Source organism: Betta splendens, chromosome 11, assembly GCF_900634795.4.
Source record: "Betta splendens chromosome 11, fBetSpl5.4, whole genome shotgun sequence".
Taxonomy (NCBI): domain Eukaryota; kingdom Metazoa; phylum Chordata; class Actinopteri; order Anabantiformes; family Osphronemidae; genus Betta; species Betta splendens.
The window spans coordinates 1,328,076-1,346,265 of NC_040891.2; the positions used below are offsets into that span (position 1 = coordinate 1,328,076).

The 18,190-nt window shown below is 42.9% G+C and overlaps 1 protein-coding gene across 3 annotated transcripts in view; it reads left to right on the top strand.

The window, feature by feature from the left end:
- Nucleotides 1-16,599, top strand: part of nxph1 (neurexophilin 1) — a 35,913-nt gene extending 19,314 nt beyond the window's left edge. The window contains exons 1-3 of one of the 3 annotated variants that reach the window (XM_029166793.3): nucleotides 13,401-13,415; nucleotides 13,576-13,675; nucleotides 14,837-16,599. In XM_029166793.3, coding sequence (XP_029022626.2) covers nucleotides 13,411-13,415; nucleotides 13,576-13,675; nucleotides 14,837-15,592 — 861 coding nt within the window. In that variant the 5' untranslated portion in view covers nucleotides 13,401-13,410 and the 3' untranslated portion in view covers nucleotides 15,593-16,599. Of the gene's footprint in view, nucleotides 1-7,321; nucleotides 13,416-13,575; nucleotides 13,676-14,836 lie in introns of those variants that run through there. The other 2 variants (XM_029166794.3, XM_029166792.3) reach the window with 2 other exon arrangements.
- The last annotated feature ends 1,591 nt before the right edge of the window (nucleotides 16,600-18,190 follow it).

An 18,190-nucleotide genomic window follows, 5' to 3' on the forward strand; every position in this document is an offset into this window, starting at 1 on the left:
CTGCAATCTAACTTTGTGCAGGCTCAGTAGGAATCCTGCCATCACAGCAACTGTGAATATGGGCTGATGAATGTGTACTGTATATGGTCTGTACTTTATATGTATGTATGTATGTGGTCTGTATGACAACAATTACAGCTACAGTACTCAGGCAAACCAAAACCACCTAGATCCAATAATAATCATGAATAACTAATGAAATGACCGCTGCAGCTTGGGTGGTTTTTATCATCCTTTTTAACTGCTGCCACCAAGGTGAGTGCATAACAGGGAAGCCCATAAGCCACTGGTCCATGTGAGAGAAGTGCAGCTTAATTAATGTTGCAACCATTCATTCTACGCAGCCACAGAATAGAATGTGAATAGCAATAGGTAATAGAAAAGAGGTGTGCTTGTATATAAAATCTTTCTTCATGCATTATCCATCCATCCATTTTCCAAGCCGCTGAATCCCATACAGTATGCGGGGTCGCGGAGGTGCTGGAGCCTATCCCAGCTGGCTATGGGCAAGAGGCAGGGTACACCCTGGACGGGTCGCCAGTCCATTGCAGGGCAACACATAGACATACAACGAATCACACACACTCTCACACCTACGGGTAATGGAGAGAAGCCAATCAACCGAATGTACATCTTTGGACTGTGGGGGGAAGTCGGAGAACGTGCAAACTCCACACAGAAAGGCACCAGGGCCGCCTCCGGGAATCAAACCCAGAACCTTCTCGCTGGGAGGCAACCAGCACCGTGCCGCCCCTTGGATGCATTATATTCTCCTACATAAATTCAATAGGGGTATAATATAATATAATATATAATAATGATTGAATTAAGAAAAAGAAAACTCCATCTTTTAATGGTGTTTAGAAGATCCTGGACAGAAATAGAAAAAAAACAAATTTAATGGTGTGATTGAGAAGAAAAGACTAGTGTAAAGGTAAAAAAATATTTTCATCCTAAATTAAAAATGACCTTGTACCAATAGAAAAATATTAAAAAGTACAACAAAATCTTAAAATGGCTAAATGAGGCCTGTAAAAATCAGGGCTGATTATAAATGTTTATGAAAGTTGGACAATATCTACTTACTACTTATCTAATACTACTTTTTTTAAACATGGAGCTAATCAACTGGTCACAGCGCATTGGATAAAGTTTTCTCAAAGAAAAAAATCACCGGGACAACCACTCTGCCCCTCTGGGACGTGCGAGACGCTTGGAATTTCTGGTGCTCGTGTGTCTGGAGCCACTGTCCATCGAGGATGCAGAGGATCTATTTATATTTTGGACTTTGATAACAGGGCTACTCGTGATTGGCCTTGGTGGTGCCCTGCTTTATCAGAAGATTGGAAAATCTGCGGCCGTCTTATTGGTACGTCCTCCGGCTGTGGAGTTACAAATGCCCCTGGGGTAGGGGATACTCGGCTGATGGAAGTACACCAGAGGTTGGCCCGGATTAAGGGACTGATCAGTAACTGTCACGATCCGTACTGTTTCCTGTTTTACTCTGAAGGACTTCCTGTTCATACCTCATCTCAGCTGTTTTCTCCGTCATTACCGGTCCTCATTATACACACCTGTCTGTAATCAGTAATCCACCCCAGTATATAGCCTCCACCTCTTACACACTCCAGTTGCCATATTGTCGAGTCTTAGTACCACATTCCAGCGTTCTCGTATAGTCATCTTGTTCTCTGATCACGTCCGTCATTGACCTCCGAATCCTGCCTGTTTACTGGATCTGAGCTTGCCTGTCCCTTCTGGTGCCTGAAGAATTGAGACTCACTGTGTATGACCTGGACTGCCTGACTACGTCGATACAATAAACATTGTTTATTCATCAAGCTCTCGAGTGTACTGTGCATGTGGGTCCGACGTCTGCCGAAGTCTGACAGTAACATCTCAGCTTGTTCGAATGATTTGCATCACAGGATGACCCGGATTGAGGGACTGACCAGTGAGATCTCAGCCCGTTCGGAGGAAGACAAGAGACTGAGGGATAACATCTGCAGACAGACTGAACACTTGGTGAATATGGTGACAACCTTGTCTGACAGGCTTGAGGAGAAGTCACATTGACCCGCAAGAGGCGATGAAGCCCTGAGTTCTGACCGACTGGACTATTGGTCTAGACAAATTAGTCATGGGTTGTTAAAATGTACTAGAATTGGCTGTGTATTATTCTGTCCCTTTTCTCTCACCCCTCGCTTCCCGGGTCCAATCTAGCTCACCAGCTGTGCCTCTATATTCTTTCCATTATTGTGTCTCCCTTCAAGGACAACTGTTGGACTGGCTTGTAAACGTCTTGGTCGGCCTCGGTCATAGATCTGTAAGCAACACTTCACTACACTGTGCTATCCACTTCCACATACTTGTACTTGTGTACTTGTTATTGTGTGTCTGTTTGTTGTATCACAACTTGCTTAACTTGTTTCGGGAATGTAAAGGTGGCCGGGTGGACCAGGGGGTTGAGCATTTGCTCGCACCCATCTAATCCCACCAGGCGTAGCCCTGAGCAAGTCACATCACACTAGCTGCCCGAGCGCCCCTTTTGTGGCAGCTCACTGCTACCCCTTGTATGAGTATGGGTTGAATGCAGAGAAAATAATTTCCCTTGGGATCAATAAAGTATGTCTAATCTAATCTAATCTAATCTAATCTAATCTAATCTAATCTAATCTAATCTAATCTAATCTAATCTAATCTAATCTAATCTAATCTAATCTAATGTAGTTGTAGTCTGTGAGTACATGGCAATCAGTCCCCTGAGACAGGTTGCAGAGGAATAAATGATAATTCCTGTGCATGGAAAATATGGAGCTATCTGAGTGCTTTCATTCTTAAATACCACCCCCCATCTTTTGGGTCAACCCCCATTAAAAATCTGTGAAGTTTCCCCATATCATCAGCTTGCCCAGTGATTTAGCTGAGTGACTGTTGTCTTGGTGTTCAATTCCTTGTCTTTGCTCTAACATACGGCTAAAATTTGCTGTTCATTAAATTTTTAATTTAAGAACTTAACATTTCTTCAAATGTAGTGAGAATTAAGTCTGACTGTGCACTATACGTGTTATTGTAACTGAATAAGTGGCTGAGATGACTTAATGACCCAAGATTTGCATAAGCAACCAATCAATGCCATGTGAAAAAAAAACTGAATGACGAAGTGATGTGTCCAAACAGAAATGTATGCATGTGCAAATGCATGAGATAAACATAAGAGAGACATAAACAATGTCACAGCGATCATGGGACATTCCACCTATAAGGTGCTGAGGAGGTGCTTATTCACAGGCTGATGACTTTGATCAAATTGGCAATGCATGCTATTGTTTTGGGGTCCATTGCTACATTTGGTGTTGTCTTTATACAGTATGTCTTCATGTTTCAGTACTGTGTGTCGCCCTGCTGCCCCATCTTCATTGATTGCACACAATAAGAATTGTGGCATACATTGTGTTTCCAAGGAAAAACGCACTAAATGTACCTAGAGTTTAGTTTGATTGTAACAATGCGTGCACTGTAACTGAAAGATAATGGCCCAAGGTTTGCATCATTTCATTTTTAAACTGCCATAGCTTGTTATTACTATATGCTACACGTTTTTCAGTGGCCATAGTGGTAGAGCAGTTTAATTCTAAGACATGACATTATGCCAGGACTCAGCAGATTTACGACTCATTATTGCAGCAACATGTTTGTTCTACATATGTTTACTCTGAGTTTGGTCATCACCAACAACAAACCACACAAATTCAATATTCTTATTTACTCCCTCTAATCCGTCTCCCAAGACTACATCTTAACAAATTCACATTTAGCAAGTAGCTAATACACGTCTAGTGTTCCTTTCCACACACATACTGCTATCGTATCAGTAAAACGCCACTAATTAACTAAACTAATTGACTACAACTTAAACTAGACTTGATACATAATAATGATATATACAAACTTTCACAGAACATTCTTATATTTCACATAAAGCATACGTATTATGTCTTATGGTTTAACATCAACCATAAGACATACGGAGCTGAGACAAAAGACAACTAAAAAGTGCACAAGGCCACCATTACAGATTGTCCTCACTCCGACGACACTGTACTGTAATTACCCTATGTACTTGGTTAAACACTCCCTGTGCAGTCAAAGCACATGTAAAACACTCAAAACACTATTTTGCTAGGGGGAATGCAATTTTCCATTGCATTTTACCAACCTGTTTAATGCAGAAAAAAAATAATAAAATAATAAAAGATGAGCCGACATCAAAGTTGGCAAATCACTGGCTGAACGCAGCGCAAAATAAAAACATATAAGACTGTGGGAACATGGGAACATGGTGGTGAAAACGGTGCTGAAACGCCCCCGCCCCTGAAGCTGCTGCTTCAGCAACGAGTGGTCTCCTAATGTCCCACTGAAAAGCGAACTCACGAAAAAACTCTACTATGTCTTTTCCCTTTAGAAACTGACATGTTTCCTCCAAATGGCAACAGATCGTAGTAGAAGCTGACAGCAGGCGTATGATACAGCACGTGTGTACATTCAAGGGACACTTGCCGTTGTTCTCTGCCATTTCAGAAAAGCTGAAGTAAATTGACAATGGAAGGCATACGTCTTTCTTGGACAGCGTGATTCAAACTTTGTAGTAAACAGGAAATAATTATTAGACACAATTTATTTTGTATAGATTAAAATTCCAAAAGCAGCCACTGGTAGTTAAACATACTTCTCTGTCATCAAATGAAGTGCCTAAACCACTTAATGTTTATACTTTCTCATGGCCAATTTGGCACCCTAGGTGAGATCATTATTTTGCGCCCTCCAGTCAGTCACTCCCTTCCTCCCGGTGTGTGATCACAATCGTGCCCCACCCTCAGACATTTCCTTTTTTGTTTCTAAAGGCTTGGAAGAACAACCATTTTGGTGCTCTAGGCGCATTTACGGGCATGTTTTTTCTAAAAGCTTGGAGAGGTGCCCCCCTCCCCCAGGCGCTTTTATCCAGAGTAGGCCCTGCTTTGTACATGTCGGACTTCAAATATAACAACAGCAGTTGTCACCTCCAGAAGTTCTCCGATGGCTCAGCCATTGTTGGATGTGTGTCTGGGGGGAATGAGCTAGGGTGCAGATCAGTCATTATAGAGTTTGTGGAGTGGTGCGAGCATAACCACTTGTACTTAAACACTAGTAAAACGAAGCAGATAGTGATTTACTTCCGGAGGAATAATCCAAAACACACACTGGTGAACATCCAGGACCTAGACAAAGAGACAGTGGTGTTCACCTAAACCACAAACTGGTCTGGACTCACAACACTGATGCTCTGTACAAGAAGGGTCAAGGTCACCTCCATCTTCTGAGGAGACTGAGGTGCTTTGGAGTGAGCAATACCTTCTGGCAGACTGATCCACCCCCACTGTAGGAAGGAGTGGTATCGCAGTTTATCATATTCATATACTATATCATTATCACTATATGTCTCCCCTACTTGATGTGCAGCCACAGTGTTGTAAAATGTAGGTTGTAATAAGTTCTCTCACATCTAATGGAAGGCAACTCTTGCCCTTAATGTGAAGGGGGTCTTTATTATTAGGGCAGTCACTCCTCTCCACGACCTTCACAAGGGTTTAAAGGTTTGTAGTGGTTCTGTTCCCTGGGGTGTTATTTTGAACAGGAGATACAGTAGAACAGCAGATATTGTTCTTGCTCCTCCAACTTATTACTGTAGCTGTCCTTAAATATTCAAGATCCTGTATTACAGTTCCCGCTACTTTCTGTTCAGCTCCTCCTTGTCTTATGTTTCACTCACAGAACAACAGCTTAATAGGGAGGTGTATCAAGAGGTAAAACATACTGTAATGTGTAAAAAGGGAAATACATCCACTATAAATAAAGAAAAAGAAATAGCGTAACATCTACTGCAAAAGTCGATACAACAATGATTGAGAAAAATAGAAAGAAAGGTTACAAAAAAAAGGTCAAATTAAAATATCACCTAAACAGAAAATAATCTCACTGGGTTCAGAACAAAAGAATCACCGCAGGAATAACAAAAAAATAGAGACCTAACAAACTGCACAAGGCAGAAACACCAACAATAACACAGAATAAATAATGAACTAACTTTGAAATAGTGACGTGTCACCCATGAACAATTTGTTCAATATGAACAAATTTTTTTAATGACTCGGGAGGAACGAGTCCTCTAAGTGAACCATTCCTTGACCCATGGCCATTTTTACAATGCCCACAAGAAGTATACAGCGCTACCTGTTGTAGAATAAATGAAATGAATGATTCGTTCAATTTACTGTTCGAGAGTTAAATATCGGAGTCAGTTAAAAGAATCAAATTTCCCATCTCTACCGAGAAACTAACTAACTAACATCAGACTACCAACCATGGGTAACAACTAGTAATTGGGAGAGTAAATAAGACCAAGAGGGACAAACATAGGGAGGCGCCAGTAACCTAGACATTAAAGAAGCAACTATAAAAACAAATACAGAGACCTATCCAGACAGCCACTGGGCACCAGACCAAGACAATACTCTGAACCTGAAATTCAATTGAGCATTCCAGATCTAAAAAGCCATGTTTGAAATGAAGTGAACATTTGCACTAAACAGTTGTTTAGAACCTTTCGATGTGATCATCATCAGTAAATACGTTAAACAGGAAAATCCACATTTCACATTTTGACCCTTTTAATATGCTTTAAACCCCAGTTTTAGTTAGCACTAAAAAACTGTTGTGAAGACAGAGGATCAGACATGTCGCATAAACTATTAGCTTACTCTTCACCACTATGCCGTCAAGTAAAAACAAACCAGGGACTGAACCTTTACAGGCTGTAGATACTAGAGCCTCATAGGGATTTGACTGAAACCAAATTTGCAGTTGAAATTCAACAATAATACACGTGCCGATTATAACCAAACCACAATATGTGCATCAATCTGAATAAAATTAGTCCTATAACACTAAGGCTATGTGATAAATGTGAATAACATATACAAAATTACATTATAACAAACATATAACAGTGTTTTCCAGAAATAAGTTTAAGTAGGCAATGATACAGTGAGTGAGACTTTCTACGCCCCCTCCCCATGAGGACTGTGGAGAATGTAGAGATGGTAGAGTCTGTCCATAGTTCTTACTTGCCTCCTCCATCCAGAAAGTCACTGGGATGCACAGGAACCAGTGTAGTCAGAGTGTAAGAGTGGGGGGAAGGGGTTATATAGCTTAGGACGGGGAGGGGGTGGAGAGAGGCATGCTACACATGATGTAACATAGCCAAACGCTAATGATTAATAATCCAATGTCTCGGCAGAAGAATTGCTCTTTAACAGTGATTTGCCTGAAGTTTAACACACACTCTGCCACACTCTTGTTCACTGGAACCAGCGTGAATGCATCTAGAGCCACATCCTTCTCCATCTGCTGGTCTCTGGCTGTTTGGGAGTGAACGAGTGTTTTAACCATAGCTGACAGCTCCTCCAAGTTATCCCCTGGGTGGGTGTCCACCCCAGCTGCCTGGTCAGGTGATCTTCTTGCGCCTCCATCTGGTTCCTCCAGCTGCTCATGCCTCTTCCTCTCCCTTTCTCTTGTCATCCTCAACTCCTCACTGTGTTGCAGGCCCCAACTTCTTGACACCACTTGTTGGAATGACCGTTTAGCGGAGAGACACAATAGGAGTGAGGCAGAGATGGTGCAAAGAGGTGCTTTAATTTTCACCCAGTGAACAACATAAGGCTAAATCAACCAAACAAAATAACACAAAATGAAATTAAAAGTACAAGCGGGCCACAGCCCATGTGCGGCAGCCTTTCTGCAACAGCCTCCCCCTCTCTGGTAACGAGGGAGCCCGTCCTTTTATATTGTGCCTGCCCGGTCCAGACTCCTCCACTGGCTGCATAGGGAAGCTCTAAACACAAACACTCATACACATAAGACATAAATCACACAAATACATAAACATAATACAGACAAACAATACTCAGTAACCTGTGCTGTTGCACTCCTCCTATTCCACCAAACAATAATATAACTCCAAATTAAATACCGAACCCACTACAAACTCCCCTACTCTCATTAATCAGTAGAGGCCAGAGCCTTCAAAATGGCACCTGGTTGTGAGGTCACTCTCTTTACCAAACCAACTGGAGCACATGAGGTGAGTCAATCAATGACCATTTGAGTTATTTAAACCTGTAAAATAAAATTACTTTAAAGTATGGTTATGGGTTGTGTTATTTAACAAATTGAGGCGCTGAGAGGTTCCATTAGTAATGGAGACCACCTCCATTACATTTCCTCCCTCCTCTCCTGGAGTACAGAACACCTCAGTTTTCTGGAATCCTTGATAAACAGTCAGCCACCACGTTGTCTCTCCCTGATCTGTACTGCACCGTGAAGTTGTAAGGTTGCAGAGCCAGGTACCATCCTGCAATCCTCATGTTGGCGTCCCTCATACGATTCAACCACTGTAGAGCACGATGATCAGTCTCTAGGAAGAAGTGTCATCCAAGCAGGTAGTATCTGAGTGTCTCAATGGCCCACTTCATTGCCAAACACTCCTTTTCCACTGTAGAGTACCTCGTCTCTCTGTCCAAAAGTTTGCGGCTCAGAAACACTACTGGTCTTCTTCCTCCCTCCGATTCCTGTAACAACACAGCCCCCAGACCAACCCCAGAAGCATCTGTTTGCAGAATAAAAGGTTTGTTGAAATCTGGGCTGTGCAAAACAGAGTTAGTGCAGATTGAATCCTTCAGCTCTTTAAATGCTTTGTCACAGTCCTCCGTCCATCTCATTTTGCTGGGTGCTGAGCCTTTGGTGAGGTTTGTTAACATGATGGAAAGGTCAGAAAAGTGAGGAATAAACTTCCTATACCACCCTACCAAACCCAAAAAACTTTTTACCTTCTTCTTGGTGGTCGGAATTGGAAATGAGTGGATGGCCTCAACCTTTCCAACTTGAGGTTTGATCTTACCAAAACCAATCACATATCCCAAGTACTCCACTTCCCTCCTGGCAACTGCACACTTGAGAGGGTTAATTGTCAGACCTGCCTGTTTAATGCAGTGCAGAACCTGTTGCAAGTGAAGCATGTGCTCCTTCCAGGACTGACTAAATATGACCACATCATCCAGATACGCAGCCGCCATTTTTGACACATCCCTCAAAACATGGTCCATTAGTCTCTGAAAGGTTGCTGGTGCCCCCTGGAGGCCGAATGGCATGACCTTGAACTGATACATACCAAAAGGTGTCTTAAAGGCTGTCAGTTCTGAGCTTCCGGTGCCAATGCCACCTGCCAATAGCCTTTACTAAGGTCCAAAGTGGTGATGTATTTTGCTCTGCCCACTCTGTCCAACAGATCATCAATCCTGGCCATAGGATAAGGGTCAAATTGTGATACTGCATTCAGATGTCTGAAGTCAATACAAAATCTCATCAACCCGTCCTTTTTCGGTACCAAAACCACCGGACTGCACCATTCACTATTGGATACCTCTATTACGCCCATCTCCAACATCAGCTTCAGTTCATGTCGTAACACTGATACCAACCGCTCTGGAATTCGGTAGCTCTTCTGTCTCACTGGGGCATCCTTTTTAAGGTGGATCTTATGCTCTACCACGTCAGTGAAACCTGGCATCTCCTTGAAAAGTTCTGGATCCAACAGAGGAGCAACCTCTTCCTGCTGGGAGACTGGCAAGTGAGAGAGGTCAACTGCATTTAACCCACCTTCCTTAACTGGAAAAAACTTTTCTGTCACCTCCTCATCATTGACAGCACAAATCAGGAAATGCGGGTGTACAGGCTCCTGGCGGACCTGAAATTCTTTCAGCAAGTTTACATGGAAAATCTGACGTTTTTTCAGCCTTTCTGGCATCCACAGCTCGTATGTGACCTTACCCACTCGCCGAATGATGTCATAAGGTCCATGCCACTTAGTCAACAGCTTACTGTCTGAGGTTGGAAGCAACAGTAGCACCTTCTGCCCTTGTTTGAAGACTCTTTCTCTGGCTTTCTGATCGTACCAGTTCTTTTGGTTGTGTTGTGCTGCTCTCATGGTCTCCTGGGCTAAGGCCGCCATTTTCTCCAGTTTCTCTCTCATCTTCACCACATATGCCACGACATTTTCTCCTGTAGATGCTGGATTTTCCCAGTAATCCTTCAGGAGATCCAATGGTCCCCTCACCTGGCGTCCATACAGCAGTTCAAAAGGTGAGAAACCTGTTGATGCCTGTGGTACCTCCCGATAAGCAAACAGCAAGTACGGCAGCCATTGGTCCCAATCTGCTCCCGTTTCTGAAACAAACTTGCGGAGCATATTTTTTAATGTCTGGTTATACCTTTCCACAAGCCCATCTGTTTGAGGGTGATAGGGTGTGGTCTTAATTCCCTTCACTCCCAACAGCTGGTAAACCTGTTGCAATAATTTTGACATAAAGTTAGTACCGCAGTCTGTCAGAATTTCTTTAGGTATTCCCACTCTGGAAAACAGTTGCACCAGGCAATTAGCAACATTTCTGGCTTTTACTGTCCTTAAAGGGAAAGCTTCTGGATAGAGAGTTGCATAATCACACATTACCAAGATGTACCGGTTTCCTGATGCGCTTCTCTCCAGTGGCCCCACGACATCCATGCCTAACCTCTCAAAAGGTGTTTCAATAATTGGCAACGGCTGAAGATGTGCACGCATGAACTTCCTCCCTGAGGTGAGCTGGCATTTTTCATTGGAATTGCAGTACTGCGAAATCTGACTATACATCCCGGCCACACAAATCGACTGGAAATCCTCCTCAGTGTCTTCTGAAATGCCATGTGCCCTGCCCAGGGAACAGAGTGTCCGATGTCCATCACCTTGTGTCTAAATTGCTGTGGTAATGCTAATGCCTCCACATTTCCCTTCCGTTGGTACAGAATCCCAAGTTTTATGACATAGATGGCATCGTCCAAACAACCTGAGGAGCCACTTTTAACCCCATCAGTCTCAATTACTTTATCCAACCACACCTTCAATGTTGGATCTTCCCCTTGTAGTGCTCCTACATCTGGTGGAAGATTCAACTCCATCGCCTGGCATATTTTAGGCGAATGCTCACACTCCGTTCTGGCTGTGCCTCTAAACTTTTCTTTCCTCCTTTGAGCTCTAGACTTTGTTGGTTTAGTTGGACTGGTTTCCCAATCTTCCCCAAAGAAAGGTAGTTCACTGAAAACCTCTCTTGCACTCTGAGCTCTGGTTGTAACCATATTCCACGATTTAGTTTCAGTTCCACTAGTGACAGCTTCCACCATTGAGGTCTCTTCCTGATGTTTCCTTCGAAAAGCAGCTGAGTGTGTTTTTGTCGCATCTGCTTGCCGTAACAAATCCAGAATGGTGGGCACATCATTTCCAATAATGACTGGGTATGGCAACTTCGGGGCTATAGCTACTGGTAACAGAAAAGTTTGTCCTCCCACCGTCAGGTAAACTTCAGCTGTTGGATAGATCTGTTCATCCCCATGAATACACGTAATACGCGATTTGTCCTGCGTCCATTTCTCTCTGGGCACCAAACTGGACAAGACCACTGTCTGAAACCCCCCAGTGTCTAATAGTGCTAGGACACGTTGTCCATTTATCAACACCGGTACTGTACATGCTGCATCTTTGAACTCTTGTGTTATAATTTGTCTGGGAACTGAACAAAACAGAGATGGTTTTGTATGGTTTGACAGAGGACATGAATACTGTGTATGACCTGGTCCATTACACAAGTAACATCTACTCTCAGGTCTTGAGGATCTAAAACTAGTAGTTTTGGACACCTGCTGTTTGTTGTTATTACCTCTGGTAGATTGCCTGCTGCTGAAATTATCTCTGCTCAGACCAGAGCCACGCTCACCCCCAGTGGGCTTACTTCTTTGGGCAAAGGTGTTGTCTCGGCCAAAATTAGTATGTCTGGACCCTCTTCTGGCTGCCAGAAAAACATCCGCCAGTTCCGCAGCTCTCTTGGCAGTCTCTGGATTATGCTCACGGATCCAAACTTCAAGCTCTGGGTGAACCATCCTCAGGAACTGTTCCAAGATTAATGTCTCCGCCATCTGTTTTACAGTTGATTTTTCTGGTTTAATCCACTTTGAAAACAGGTCTTTTAGCTGCACATACAGCTCCTGTGGCGTCTCATCTGGTCGGATATGCATAGCTCGAAATCGTCTGCGATAAGTATCTGCTGTAATTTCATATTTTGCCAAAATAGCTGCTTTAACTTTATCAAAATCTTCAGAGTCTGTAATGTCCATTAACACATAAGCGCTGCGTGCTTTACCTGTCAAAAGAGGGATCAAGCGAAAAGCCCACTCATCTTTCGGCCAATGGCAGACTTGAGCCATTCTTTCAAATGTAGTTAAAAAATGTTCAATATCATCATTTGGCGTGAGGGGGAGTAATTTAGGTTCCCTATAATGCAATAAGGGTTCCCTTTGCGCTCTGAAATAACAGTCTCTTTGGCTTGGCCCTTCTCCTGGTGCGTCATCTTCCTCTGGATCATATGCTCTTTGAGTGCAGCCATCAGAATTTCTCTGGTCCTCTCTGTCGTGTCTCATCTCATTCACCTGCACTTGAATCTGTTGAAATTGATGCTGCATGTTCTTCCACCTTAATTCCTGACGAGCCACATCCTTCTCCATCTGCTGGTCTCTGGCTGTTTGGGAGTGAACGAGTGTTTTAATCATAGCTGACAGCTCCTCCAAGTTATCCCCTGGGTGGGTGTCCACCCCAGCTGCCTGGTCAGGTGATCTTGCGCCTCCATCTGGTTCCTCCAGCTGCTCATGCCTCTTCCTCTCCCTTTCTCTTGTCATCCTCAACTCCTCACTGTGTTGCAGGCCCCAACTTCTTGACACCACTTGTTGGAATGACCGTTTAGCTGAGAGACACAATAGGAGTGAGGCAGAGATGGTGCAAAGAGGTGCTTTAATTTTCACCCAGTGAACAACATAAGGCTAAATCAACCAAACAAAATAACACGAAATTAAAAGTACAAGCGGGCCACAGCCCATGTGCGGCAGCCTTTCTGCAACAGCCTCCCCCTCTCTGGTAACGAGGGAGCCCGTCCTTTTATATTGTGCCTGCCCGGTCCAGACTCCTCCACTGGCTGCATAGGGAAGCTCTAAACACAAACACTCATACACATAAGAAATAAATCACACAAATACATAAACATAATACAGACAAACAATACTCAGTAACCTGTGCTGTTGCACTCCTCCTATTCCACCAAACAATAACATAACTCCAAATTAAATACCGAACCCACTACAAACTCCCCTACTCTCATTAATCAGTAGTTGAGGCCAGAGCCTTCAAAATGGCGCCTGGTTTTGAGGTCACTCTCTTTACCAAACCAACTGGAGCACATGAGGTGAGTCAATCAATGACCATTTGAGTTATTTAAACCTGTAAAATAAAATTACTTTAAAGTATGGTTATGGGTTGTGTTATTTAACAAATTGAGGCGCTGAGATGTTCCATTAGTAATGGAGACCACCTCCATTACAAAGTGCCTCTGTGCTTTCTTTCAGTCCAGCTTTGTCCAGCCACCGGTCGATATCAGCCACTTCTTCTATGTGCCGGTGGTTCCTCCTTTTCTTTCCCTTCCTCCTCTGGTTTTTGCTGCCTCAGGTATTCACTGAGCACATCATCTGTTAGGGCCATTTTCCTGATGTATTCATGGAGCTTAGTTGTTTCATCCTGGATAGTGGGTTTGCCGCTCACTAATCCTCGGCCTCCTTCCTTTTGCTTAGCGTACAGTCTCAGGGTGCTGGATTTGGGGTGAAACCCTCCATGCATTGTAAGGAGCTTCCTTGTCTTGATGTCAGTGGCTTCCATCTCCTCTTTTGACCAGCTTATTATGCCAGGGAGCGGGATGACTTAGGTTTTGATCACCCAAACTTTGTTCTTCACATTCAGCTGAAGGGTACTTAGTACTTAGTGGTTGCTGTTTTCCCTCCCGCTGTGAGATTCCAAGCTATTTGTTAATTCAAAACACTGCAAACCTGAAAGACATAAAATCCTGAATGCCCCATAAAGTCTTTCAAGTAAATTCAGATAAAACTGGTTAATATATTTACTCAAAAAACTTGGATGACATAATGTAGCTTCAGGTTCTACTGACCCCGGTCATCAAGGTTTCTCCTTTCTATCATGTTAAATCTCTAGAGCCTCCTACTGGACTTCCATCTAAGGAATGTCACTAAAAACAGGAGCCTCTTTTTTCAGAGTGATCCTAAACCATGACTCTACCATTAGTTCCCTTTAAGCTGGACCACTGTAAATACCTACTCGCAGTTTGTTCAGTCACTCTTTAAAATGCTGCAGCCAGACTCGGGCCGAGAGATCACATTTCTCCTACATTAAAGTCTCTGTCCTCACTTCCAAAGCTCTTAATGATCAACTCCATCTTGTTTTCCAGACCTCAGCTCCTCATGCTTTTCTCTAGGAGTGCTGGTCTACTAATGTTTCTAGAGGGTCCACATAATGGAAGGCAGAGCATTTATAGTACGAGAGGTTCAGAATCGCTCTGATTCCAGCAGGGTTTCAGCAGGACTTCAGTGTGGGTTATTGAAACTGATCTTGATGACCTTAAGGATGTTATTTCTAAGTCAGTGTGTAATGTACAAGCTAGCCCTAGTCCTGTTTGCATCTACCACAAATTATTGTTAAGCAGCTTTCCACTATAATCTGTCTGAAAAAATCCATTTACCACACTTAAGAAAGTGCCATGTAACTTGAACTTATAGTTTTATCAACTCATGCATTTGTTCTTTTTTCCCTCTTCTGCAGGTTACAAGCACTTTTGTGTCAAAGTCAGATGTTGTGAAGTCAGGAAACTCAAAATCAACCCTAAAGAATATATGGACAGAAAGTAGCAAGGATATGTCCATCAGTAGGCTGCTGTCACAGACGCTACATGGCAAAGAAAATGACACAGGTTTGGACCTTCACTATGATGCTATAGAACCCGACTCAGAACAAGACCTTTGGGACTGGCTGAAGAACTCCACAGACCTGCAGGACTCACGGCCACGGGCAAAGCGGCGGCCCATGGTCAAGACCGGTAAATTTAAGAAAATGTTTGGCTGGGGGGACTTTCACTCTAATATCAAGACAGTCAAACTCAACCTGCTCATCACTGGTAAGATTGTGGACCACGGCAATGGCACCTTCAGTGTCTACTTCCGCCACAACTCCACAGGCCAGGGCAATGTCTCTGTAAGTTTGGTTCCTCCTACTAAGATAGTGGAGTTTGATGTGGCAGCGCAGCAATCTGTTATAGATGCCAAGGACTCAAAATCCTTCAACTGTCGTATAGAGTATGAGAAGGTAGAGAAAGGTTCCAAAAACACCCTCTGCAACTACGACCCATCCAAGACCTGCTACCAAGAGCAGACCCAGAGCCATGTCTCCTGGCTATGCTCCAAGCCTTTCAAAGTCATCTGCATCTTCATTTCTTTCTACAGCACAGACTACAAACTGGTTCAAAAAGTTTGCCCAGACTATAACTACCACAGTGACACTCCCTACTTCCCATCTGGCTGATGCACTAACCTATGGAGTGGACAAATGGAGCAGACTAGGGCTTCTACCATCCCAGAAAAATATATGTTACCCATTCTTCCCTAAAAGACATCAACCATCACAAAACAGTTTTCCATCTTTGTTATTAAATTTATTAAAGTTAATATTTGTTAAGTAATAACTAGTTTACAATTTCGTTCCAGCAAAATGTTTTAAAACCTTGTATGAAATGCTGCGTTTTAGATTACACCCATTGTAAAACTAGATATAGATTGTTTTCTTCGGCCTAATGATTATATTTACAGTAACATGTGTGACACAAAAATGTCAACTGATTGCTCCTGCTGTAATAATATTGCTCTGCAGTTTATCATATAACTGGAACAAATGTAAATTATTAAAACAACAACTATACACTTTTTACAAAACCTGGAAGGCAGCTAAAACGAGTCAGAATTGAAATGTGTGTTTGATGCTTATACAGACGTGAGGTGGTACCTTTGTAGAGAGGAATGTGGACTGATTCGACTTAAGAGAAAAAAAATCTATTAACGTCTTTGGACATTGTAACACTGTAAAACATCAACTGTCCTCAGTGTTGCTGCTAATGCAAGCAGGGTTTCTCCACAGCTGAATGGTTGATTGGTGGTTGTTTGTCTTTGATTTGAGTTGTTGCTTATTATCACTTAATATATAAAATGTAATATATTGAATTCTATATTCCACAGCCTAATTTGTATGAATGTACATTGTTTATTTATATTTCAGTGCTTCTGTACATGCTCAAATGAGCTGTGTGTTAATCCCCTTTCTGCCAAGTCCTCTTGTTCACTCAATTTATGCTTGTTGTTAGTTTCTCTAACAGACAGAATGACATTGCTGTCCTAGATGTGGATTTCATGTAAACAAATCTTGTACAGTAGCTGTAAAACTGACTAAATATATCAAAACTATTGATTGGTACCATCTTGATGGAGGGGCAGGATGAATGCACAAATTAAAGATTACAGTCAATTTTATCAAATGAATTCTTGTAGATGTGAGATCTGTGATTATTTTTGTTTTACTGTAGATGTTAGTCATTCCCCAGTGTAGGGATTTCCAGTTAAAGGCCCATTTAACAGCTGCTTTAGTTTTGAATATTTAAAACAACAAATTTGTAATAGATCAAACAGCTAAAGTAAAAGATAAGTCCATAGGATAAATTCACAGAATAAATCTCCTTAGTAATTATTTAAACTCCAATCTGTTGCTAGGCTAAATAAATCTAGAAAAGTGTTTAATTACAACACATGCAACACAAAACAGATCTCCATGGTTACTAGGTTTAACTGATCCTGCTTTGTGCAAAACAAATTCGGAGATCAGTGTAAGCAATATCACACGTAAGATAAGAAAACCTTTACCAGTGCTGATTATGCAGTCAGATAGCAGTAGGTAGGATCTGCTATATCTCTGTTTCATACAGTGAGGATAAAACAGTCTGCTACTGAAGCTGTTCTCCAGAGCAGACAGTGAGTCCTCCAGTGGGTGAGAGTCCTGGTCCAGGATAAATGTGAGTTTAGCCAGGACCCTTCTCTCACCCACCTCCTGCACCATGTCCAGAGTGCAGCCCAGGACAGAGTTGGACTTCTTGATGACCCTGTCCAGTCTATTCCTGTCCCTCAATGTGATGCTGCTGCTCCAGCAGACCACACCGTACAGGATGGCTGATGCCACCACAGAGTCATAGAAGGTCTTCAGGAGTGGCCCCCTCTCGATTCTGCTCTGACTATTCCCGTACAGTGCATCTGTGTTATGAGTCCAGTCCAGTTTATTGTTCAGATGCACACCCAAGTACTTGTAAGAGTCCACTTTCTCAATGTCCATTCCCTGGAGTGCATCAGTGGGATGACAGCAGACTGACATTGGCAAAAATCCACCACCATCTCCTTCCTTATCCCTACATTGATCAGGAGGCAGTTCCACATGCACCAGTCCACAAAGTCCGGAGAAAGTCCTCTGTACTCTGCATCATCACCATCAGTGATAAGAACACAGCTGTCCGTGTTGGTCCACATATATAGGATGAAGAGGAAAGGGGCCAGTACAGTCCCCCTATGGGGCCCCCACACTGCAGCGGCTGGATGGTGTTACAGGCACTGGAGAAATGAGAAAATAAGATCCTCACAGTACTGCCAGGCTTCTCCAGGTGAGAAAGAGCTTGATGTAGGAGGAAGATGACGGCGTCCTCTACTCCTATGCCAGGTCATTATGCAAACTGCAGTGGGTCTAGGTAGGTCCCCACTACAGAGCGGAGGTGACCCAGGACCAGTCTCTTCAGTGTCTTCATTAGTGAAGTTGTTGAGGTCCCTACCATGCGGTGTCTTGGGTACCAAGCAGGAGGTCTTCCAGAGCTGTGGTACCACCCATGAGGCTCAGGTTGAAGACATGCCCCATAACTCCACACAGTTCACCAGTTCACAGGACTTTAGGAGTCTGGAGCTGATGCCACTTGGAAATCAAATTAGGTGACAATGTTTTTAAAAAAATTCTCTAGTCCAGCCTAGATTATGTGGACTATTGATGGGAAATTCCGTTCTTTCAACTGACTTGGATCTTTAAGTCTCGTTTAGTAAA